Source organism: Limulus polyphemus, unplaced genomic scaffold (genome assembly GCF_000517525.1).
Source record: "Limulus polyphemus unplaced genomic scaffold, Limulus_polyphemus-2.1.2 Scaffold1649, whole genome shotgun sequence".
Classification (NCBI taxonomy): Eukaryota; Metazoa; Arthropoda; class Merostomata; order Xiphosura; family Limulidae; genus Limulus; species Limulus polyphemus.
In genome coordinates, this window is record NW_013667259.1 from 154,230 (window position 1) to 164,637 (window position 10,408).

At 33.9% G+C, this 10,408-nt stretch overlaps 1 protein-coding gene across 11 annotated transcripts in view; it reads right to left on the reverse strand.

The window, feature by feature from the left end:
• Positions 1–2,280: 2,280 nt before the first annotated feature.
• The window catches only part of LOC106464426 (probable ATP-dependent RNA helicase DDX28), a 98,288-nt gene continuing 90,160 nt past the window's right edge, over positions 2,281–10,408 (reverse strand). For all 11 annotated transcript variants that reach the window (XM_022392138.1, XM_022392140.1, XM_013924565.2 and 8 more), the window contains one exon: positions 2,281–2,526. In XM_022392138.1, coding sequence (XP_022247846.1) covers positions 2,404–2,526 — 123 coding nt within the window. In that variant the 3' untranslated portion in view covers positions 2,281–2,403. The remainder of the gene's footprint in view (positions 2,527–10,408) is intronic.

The following is a 10,408-nucleotide window of genomic DNA, read 5'->3' on the forward strand; positions in this document are numbered from 1 at the left end:
CTTGTATTGTTAGATATTTGGGAACAATTTTAACAAAGGTAGGGAACTGTTCCTGTGTACTTTCCAGAAAGACAGTGGGTCTGAATCCTCTGGTAGTGTTGAAAGAGTTAAATACCCATTCAACTTTGATGCACTTCTGTGGCTACTGTTGATTTCCAAACATGACTGACTACAATAGAGGCCTTGGAGATAATATTGTTTTTCTGTGTAACCCCCTTGAAGACTGTGCAAAACATGATGTATGCTGAGGGAGTTCTGGTGCACAAACTTCTACATGTTCCACATCCTCATAATCATCATCATTAGAATTGCTATCTTCATCCTGACCAGAGTTGGCATCCGTGAATCTGAGAAGAGAGAATGCCCACATCATGTTGGAAGCATTGTCAGTGACAACTGCAGAAATTTTATCCAAAATGCCAAAAGATTCCATCACTTCAATATATTGCTGCAATATATGGCTTCCTCTGTGTGTCATCTGGTAAACCTATTGTATGCTAACATGAATGAATGCATGCTCCAGTCAGTAATGCAATGTCCATTTGTCTATTATTCCATAGATCAATTGTAACACATACACTATCTGCTGTTTCAAGGCAACACTTGATCTCAATGCAAATTGAGTTACTTACATTGTAGAGAAGCACTAAAGACAAGTTTCCTGCTAGGCAACTGAAAGCAAGGTTCCAGGCCCAAGATGAACTTCCTGAAGCATAGGCTCTCTACCACAGAGAATGATATGGTATCACCTGCAGTAAATGACACAAGGTCATTGTTTGACTGACACTGTTATGGATTGGTTGCTGCAAACTTATTATATTGTTTAAAAAAGCTGTTAACATTTGTATGAGTCTGGAAATAGATGATATTAGTAGTTCAATGAATATTTGATATTATATTAACATTGACATTGAACAGAGATATCCTCAAAATACAATGGCTTTAACTTCAATACGAATTAGATAAATGCAGAATTTCCCATAGTGTCCTATGCAGTTCATATGTGAAACAAAGTTGCACATTTTCATCAAATAGTAACCATAGTCATGCATTGAATCACCATTTCATAGCAATAATGAACCTTTATAATTAAGCTATAACTATCAGGTTCAGATTATTGCTGAGTAATACGAACAATTGAACACTTATCCTATTCACCTTATGATACACGACCACTATTGAACATACAAACATTGCCAATATGGTATACATTTTTTCTCATTAAAGGAATGATGAATTACAGAACATAAAATATTAACCATGAAAAACTTGTTACAATGATATGCATATACATTACCTTCATATGCTTCCACAAGTTGGTATTTGCTTTGTTGCTGGCTTTGACTTCAGTTGTAGAATGTTTGCATTGAACCATGTACTTCCCCTTCATATTTTCTGGTACTATAAAAATGGTTGAACACTAGAGATTTTTATTGTCATGATTGCAGAGTAAACTTTTTACTTGTGAGAGAAATGGAGTTATTATAATATATCTCTACCATTTCAAGCTTTATAGTTGAAATATCAGATCTTAGGTGGCTCAAATGACAATATCCTGACCAATGAATTTGTTCTATGTCATGATTGGAGGTTTCACTTCGGTTCTTCTGGAACAGTGTCACTCCAAAGCCACTAGCAAGTTTCAAAGCAGTGTGTATCAGGTGTTATATTGGCTACAATAAAATATTTGAAGCAGTGGAATACCGAGACATTGACTGGATATGACACAGCCTCATTGTTCTGGTAGATTGGGTTGATGATACTGTAACATGCTTCTTACCCCGTACTAAAGAACTCAGTATGCCATCTCCTGCTATATATGGCACATCCTGCTTCTGGCATTATGTGACACTAATTAGTGGACAAAGCAAAGCAAAGAGCAGTAGTATAGCAGTATTGTCTGGACATAATACAGTGGGGTGTTGGGAGGGCACTGTGGTGAAATAATAGTAGTTTGATGCAAAACCAACAGGGGTCTTCTTGACCACTGATTACACATTACTGAAGTATCCAGATCCCAATTTTTAGGATGTACTTGTAAAAACATTTGTTAAGTCTAAGTACTTTGAAAGTTGAGTAAAATACAAGTAATTGGCTTTTGCAACATGTCAAGTAAAGTACAAGTACAGCACTTGATATACTTAAGTATTCAAGTACTTGATCCCATGCCTGTTTTCAACTTATTTATATTGCACCCATTGCTGGAAATTGAATCTTAATACAGATTTTTAATGAAGAAATAACTTAAAGCATTAAACAAAATTCAAAAAGTGACCAAGATAAGCTTCACAAAGACTTATTTTATTTATACACGTATATGTATTTACATAAAAATATTTTATCAAGACATAATCATCACACTTTATAAAGTACTTGCTTTTGCAGAAAACAAATCTTAACTTGTCAGATGTAGCCAGGAACTTCTTTTCCTAAAGTCTCCAAATCCTTTTGAGTACTAAATTGTGCTAGACGACGCTTTATATTACCATCAACACTAGGCAGAGACCTGACCTTGCGAACTGCATGCTATATAACATAAATGATAAGAAAATTAAATATATAAAGAGAAAATCAAGTTAAACTGATGTCATCAACATTTTCATTTTTAGTATTTAGAAATAGAATTCAGATAAAATGTATGAATTGTCAGTGTGCTAATACCTTAATGTACTATTATTGTAAACCATTCTAAGCTTTTCATCATTCCATGAATTACCTTGTGAAGTATCATTTAACAATTTTTGTGAGATATGCGGTATTTCTCCAGTGATACCAAGTGTTTACATAAATATACAAGCTTAATAAACCAGATGTGAGGAGGACAGTACAAAATATGTCCAGTCAGAGGTAAAAAATACATGAATTTTATTTGAATTCTAAAAATTAAGATTTTGAAATACCTAACTATACTTCTGAATGGACACTGAATTAAGACTTTTCATACTGAAAAGTAGAAGGGGTCTGGTAGAGGTGGGCAAAAGGCAACATAACATAGAGAGCCCTAGCCATAATACAGGTTGTGAGGTTCTTCCTGGAGTATGAAACAGAGAACATCTGGTTATGAGTGTTCAGTTCCTCCATCTATCCTGTACTCTTGAGAGAATCAGCTTATTCACATTCCACACTGGTTTTGCAAGACTGCCAGAATTCAGATAATTAAAAATCTCTAACAACTAGAAAGCACCAAGAGACAGCACTAAACCAGTCACACCTTAGGTCATGAGACCCCATAAATTAAGAATAATAATAATGTAAATAAAAAATATCCTGTATTAAAAGAATGCCAACAAAAGTGAATTCCCTATGCAGACTACACTTCTCAAGCAGATTCTAACAGAATAAGGGTACATATCACAAATGTGAAAAACAAGGACATCAAATATAGGGAATTAAAGTCAGTAAGCAAAATCACTAAACAAAACTTTGAGAATCCCAAAGTGATATGGAGAAAAGAAAGTCAAGAAAATGGTACAACAATTACACACAACTGCTTGAGTTAGTTCCTGTAAGTAACATCTACTATGAATAGCAAAAACCCTAATCTGTCATCAGATATAAAAGAAGCTGACCAATTATTTTGAATAGAAAGCAACAATCCCAAATAGACAAGGTATTCAGGAGAGAACTTGCAAGTCAAATCAGTCAGTATGAAAATCGGTAAAAGCATTTTTTTTGTTGAGGGTCACCTAATATAAAAAAATAAGTAAGTCCAATTATATGTATAACATGAAACACTCAATGAGATTGAGGTAGCAGGATGTTCAAGGACTAGATGTACAAGTGCATTTAAATTAAAACAACAAAAAAGGCTGGCAATGTTGATAGTCTAGGAACAATTCACATTCTAGTAGGAAAATACCTCGTTATACTCCAAAATGGACCTGGTTTAGAAAACTTAAGCAAACCAATCAGCACTTCATTGTCATGCATTACAAAATTCACTACAAGAAAAAGAGCATGCAACATAGAACTATAAATTAATAAACAAGTTTAAAAAAGTAGTATAGTTTAAAAACACTGTTTTTGTGGTTAATCAGAGTGTCTTATTCATAACTATATTAGAACAAGGAGCTGAGTGCTGCAGAGGTTATTGTTGAACAGAACGACCAAATAAAAAGATAAGGCTTAAATAGTTTCAATATTTTTAATATTATTTTCCTCTATCAGGAGTGTCCAAAGTTCAACAAACAACAGGTATTTTAATAGTACACATATAATGAGTTTAAAATTTGAGGCCACAGTAAATCAGGTTAACCGTTGTACACTTCACATAAAATAAGTACATTACAATATAATTAACTATGCATGGATCCAGTATGTCCACTGAGAAACACCAATTCTTAGATATAGAAACTTTTCATAAGAAAAAAATATTGAAAAAAAAAAAACATTAATTAAAACAGAGAAAAAAAAATAATGTAAACTATAAAAGATACGAGGAAAGCAACAATAAATCTCACCACTCAATTACAACCAAACAACATGGGAAATCTGGTAAAGCATAAATATGCAATTATGATTTAGTTAATAAACCAAAACAGGTTGAGAAAAATAATAAAATTCAGTAAACACATGACTATTAAAATCAAATGTGGAAACAAGACAACAGATTCACTACAAAAAGAAAATTCTCATAAAATGACAACTGGGTAACTATTCTGAGTAAGTATGTTTATATCAACATGTCTTATTGATGAAGGAGGATTTTGAAAAATTTCCAAAATGTCAAGAATATGTTTTATACAAGATGCCTCATAAAATAAAGTAAAGGAAGAAAAGCTTTTTAAAAATTATAGTACATTAAGGTTTACCTTTTTTTTTCCATCAGAAGGTATAGTTATGTATTTGAATATAAGTTTACTGAATTGAAAAGCTGGAAAGAATAATAAAACTTCTGGGGTAATTTTATGACTGAAACAAAAAAATTAATAGCTCTTATACACAAGTAATTATCATCATAAAATATAAAACACTGAAAATAAAAATTAAGAGCATTTCAATGTGTTGTTCTACATCTCCATGACTATCACATGTTCTTATCTCTATTATGAACACAGTTCTATTAGGAAAAAAATACTAAACACTGCTTCAATTCACATTAGAATGAATTTGTTGTAAGTAATATCTAACTAAAACCAAAATACATTTTAAACACTCTGCAAAATTTTAATTTCCAAAATGTGTAAAAACAATGCACTTAGGAAATTATAATCTGATATCTAAAGTATGTTAACCCTCACAAAGTTGTTTGGGCCATTTTGACCAACCTTGCAATCACTATGTATCCATAAAACTAAACATACTATAACTTTCAATATAAGTTTATCTTCAGAAATTTGGCAAGGTTCTAGTAAACATTACAAGTATTTTGTTGCATAAAAAATCATATTTTTGAATTAATTATTTTTTACTAAAGATTTTTCTGTGAATTTATGAAGTCAAAGTCTACCTAAGACTCCGATTAGCCTGAGAGCAAGGTGATTTTCATGTTAAGATAAAAAAAATATTTTCACCTTAAAAGTTTTCAAAATTTTATTTGCATAACTTTTATAACCTTCTAAGTGAATATGAAACATGTTTTTCAGTAAAACTTATATTTTATTTTGTCTACCCTAATAATATAAGGACTCAGTACACTTGACTGACCATGTAACCACCACAAAAAAAGTATGAAGTAAGTCCAAATTACTTTTTTCTTTCTCGAATGACTACATGTTGTAACAGAATATTACAGTTATTTATACTAAACAGCTTCAGGGTCATAACTGTTTATATCTGTTTTTATTGTTCTTTGAACCATGTCTCACTATTAATCCTATGTAACAGGTTAGAAATCAACTTACAATATTAATCTACATAATGCACGAGCATCTTGTGTGCATAACTCATAGAGAAATAAGTTAATTTTTTTATCTAATTTTTTTTGCATTTATGTTTTCTTACATAACCTAATAAGTTTCTAATTTTTGCATTTTAGTTACTTTTATATTAATAAATAAAAAAAAACATATAAAAGACAAAAAAATTATTACCTATGTGTGGGTTTTGTATTTCTTGCAGTCAAAGAATCAATAAAAGTTAATCTTAATTTTTGATATGGTTCTTGTTAATTCTTTACAGAATTTGTATTTATTCTAAATACTCAATTTAGAAAATAATAATGGAATGCACAAAGCACACGATGTCCTAAAACAAGTATAACTGGCTTTCTAGCTAAGCTTTGAGTGCCTTGAAATAATTCCCTTAGCTGGTCAAGCCGAACTTGGCAATTTCAACTTTGAAACTATATGCTGAATAATTAAAAAGCTGTCATGATAATGAGCTAGCATTATACATAAATATGTAACTTAAAATCTTCTCATTATATTAATTATTACAAATGTAAAAGCAAGTGTCAGGGAGAGTTACTGACATTTTTCGAAAATTATAATCTTTTTAAACTGAAATAGATTTCCAGCAGATACCTCTACTCACACAACAGCTTTTCTCAATCTTCCACTGCCTTCTAATGCATTGAAAAGAAATTTTCTTGTTAGACTCGTTAGCCTTTATACCCCCCCCCCCACTATGTTTGAACAGATCATTTAGCATGCATAGAGCATGAGACAACCCTCCATCAATAGGAGCACGACACACACCCTCCTAGAGCACCTGGCTCCCTCTGTACAACTTTATGTGAACATCACTTTTGAAATGAGGCCTACAAGAAACAGAAGAACACTGGAAGTGGAGAGGAAGGGTGAAAAGAGGTAAATATATATTGGAAATCTATTTTCATTGTAAAAAAATGATAACTTCCCATACAATACATACCTTCACTCACACAAAGCTAGAATCTCACATTGAGTAGGTGGAGGGACAGTTGCGAGATAAAACAAGAGATCACCTTCAGAAAGCATCTGTAGAAAATTGAACAGATGTGCTCTGTAATAGAATGGAAGCACACACGAGGGGGACCACATCATTTCTGGAACAGGTATGCTTTTCACCTTCAAAGAAATTGAGTGTTGTGATATGGGTAGTACCGAGGCCTGGAGCTAGTAAAAGAAAGACCTAAGAAACCAATGTAATTAATGTGTAATTAATCAACATGAGCCCCACTGCATCATCAACCATACATACCTGACCAAAAACAAATGGAATCCAGTAGGATAAGAGTAACAAGTAGTATAAAGAAAAAATGGACACAGGTAACTCCAAACCCACACAGAAAAAATGGAAAGCCAACAACCAGTTCACGGAATCAGGTAGATGGAGACATTCAAGGTGACTTTGCTAGGTATCTGCTCAACCCCAACCATACCGGAAAAATTCCACGTCCCATCATTGGTATTACGAGGCAGAGGACCTCTCATAAGATTAAAAACAGTATACAGAGTGTATGGTGGCCAGGGCAAGTGGGCCATTAGTAATATATACACCAACCTCTCCTGTAAGTAAACAGAGTGCTATACTGCAAGCAACTGGAATTATGATGAGGAAATATGCAGATAGCATCTGCCTGACAAACTTCCAAATCAACCATAGGAGACAGGAAGTACAACAAACCGAACCCAGACTTACTGGGCTCAACTCAAATGTAAGAACAGGGAGTCATCCAGTACCTGGTATTACAAGCAGAAAAATAATGAATCTAACTCAATCATAAGAGCAGGGAGGAAACATCGTGCACCTGGCATTACCAAGAGGATGTGAAATGCCTGCTCAACCATAGGAACAGGTGATCTTATTACGAGGCAGACAAAGAGCTCAACCATAAGAGCAAGAAAAGGAAACATCCTGCAACTGAAATTACCAAGAAGAAGGGCATCTACTAGTCACAACCATAGGAACAGGGGACTGTCTACCTATACCCAGTATTACAAAGAGGGTCCAGTGTTGCCTGGTCCAACTCTCATCAACATCAGCACATCTGGGATTAAACCTCCAGGGGATAGAATGAAGGAGAGTTCCTAGCTTTGCCCTCTTCTCAATGTAGTGGAGTGATATGTAATGTTATGATGTGTGCTCTACACTCATGACAAAGCCTCCATGGTCCACCACCCCACCAGCTAGGAAAAGGAAAGTAGCAAGGACCCCCAAACTCTACTCAAGAAAGGAGGGGGTAAAAGGCATTGGGGAGTCTGGAGGAATGTTACATTGAAGAAAGTGCAATGGGTGATCACGAAACCCTATTTTGAAAAGCAGACTACTCCCGATGTATTCAATCAAAGTTACACCAGGGATGGGTAGCAATCCCCTTCTGCTTTACTCATGATAAACCATGAGTGACAATCCACCATGTACTTGTCAGAATTCTACATATGGAGGAATATATGTATATATATTATATATATATATATATATATATACCACTAGATAAGCCACTAGTGCAGGCTTAAAGGCAAGCATACTTGACCAGGCAGCACTTGCCATTGAGTGTGATTTGAATATATATTGAAGAGGCCCTGAAAAAAAAACCATAACAGAAAAAGACACCCAAGTTAGAGACGAAATAGTGCATGTATTGCCACAGGAGGTAAACAATATCCACCAGACAAGGACACAGCCAGCTGGTGTAGGTAATGAGCAAAAAAGGTATGGGGAGTAGTCCACATTCCAGCCTGGATGATCTCTTCCAGAGGACGATGAAAACAGGCCGCTAGAGACATGATGATATGCCAAATCTGATGAGGAGAGACATGATAAAGATGACACCTTCCAAGGAGAGGGAAGAGTAAGCCAATCTAATAAACTAATGAACTCAACCCATAGGGATGATAAAGAGAGGTCATGTGTGACACAGAAGAGTTTCAGGGCATAAACAAACAGGAATGGGAACCATGAAAGGAAGATGTACGAACCACATAGCACTGCAGATCCTGCACAGGACACAGAAGGTGATCTGGATTTGACCTGGAATAAATATAGGAAATGGAAGAGATGAAGTTGGGTGCATAGGCAGAATCGCCCTCACGGGCAGCTGAGGTGCTGGTAAGGAAGAAATTTTCGTTTTAGTATAGCACAATATACGTACTATAATAAAGGGAACGAGAAAAAATTATTGTAAAAAAGGTCCGTCCTATGATAATCACAAGTCAGGAGGAGAAGGAAAGATGATACAGGGAACATGAAGCCAAAGGTTCAAAAGGAGGTAGGGAAAGGGCAAAAAGGATGACATTGAATCCCAATCAATGATAATAAAGAAGTTTCATTAAATTCTGAAAGTAACTGTAAAAGGTTGTAACATGTGTACTTTTACTTACTCATATTTAGAATGTTAACCCTTTTTTTCTCCAGTACCATTTTTAAACCCCTTTCTGCACATGTCACAAAGTGTAACTGAGATATTTTCAAAATTTAATTAAACCACTTTACTATCAATGTATTTTAATGAAATTAGCACTATCCAGTATGTTATGATCCAAAGCCTTATATTATTTAAAGTTTTATTCCTTTACTTCAAAAGAACCTACTAAAACAATAATTAAAATTTCATGTTTGCTCTCACTTGAAATGCAAGTGGCTACAGCAACTGAACTTTATACTTTATACAAGAAACGACTATAGTTAACAACAGTTTTCTTGCTGGTAATAAACTACATGTACACACAGTTCATTTACCAGTAACTTGACACAAATTCCTAGTACTGACTTCAAAAGCAAATCTGTATAGACATTTTTGAATTCAAGCTATGTCATGCCAATTTGCAAAGTAGAAGCTGGGTTGCTTAGATTGTTTCAAGTTGAATGGCATTTTTATAACCAATAGAAAAACAGATTTCACCCTTCAAAGCCATTTATTCTTACACAAAACATATAGTATAGATCTGCTCTCAATGCTGTTAAAATGAGGTTAAGTTCATTGTTGAGAGCAGTGGCCATAGTGCTTGGCAATTTTCTCTCACCTTATATGTATTAGTTTGACAGACAGACTGCATTTAGAGTTTTCTTTTATATTTTAGTTAATTATGTATTATTTGTGTTTTAAGATTTATATTTGAAAGGTTTAATAATTTTTTAAATTATTCTATACTTTGAATAGCTAAAACAGTTTTGAGACACTTGTGCGTGTAAGAAATATTATGCCGGAGGGGCTAAACCCAATAGCCGAAGTTACCGTAACATCACCTGCAGCCACTTATTGATGTGTGTTGACATAAATAATCAAAGATAAAGAACAGGAGAGGAAAATAAAACATTAAAATAAATCATAAGTGTTATGATAAAGACGTGAAATTATGCATGTGAATCATAGACGATGTTATTAGACGAATCAATGAAGAGTTAAAAGGTATGTACATATTTCTTAATTTTAAACATTTCATTGCACTGTATGTTGATAATAATAGCTAGAGTTAGTGATGTTCTAGAGAAAATGGCAAATAAAATATAAGCATTTACCTTTATAAACTTTTGATATTCATTT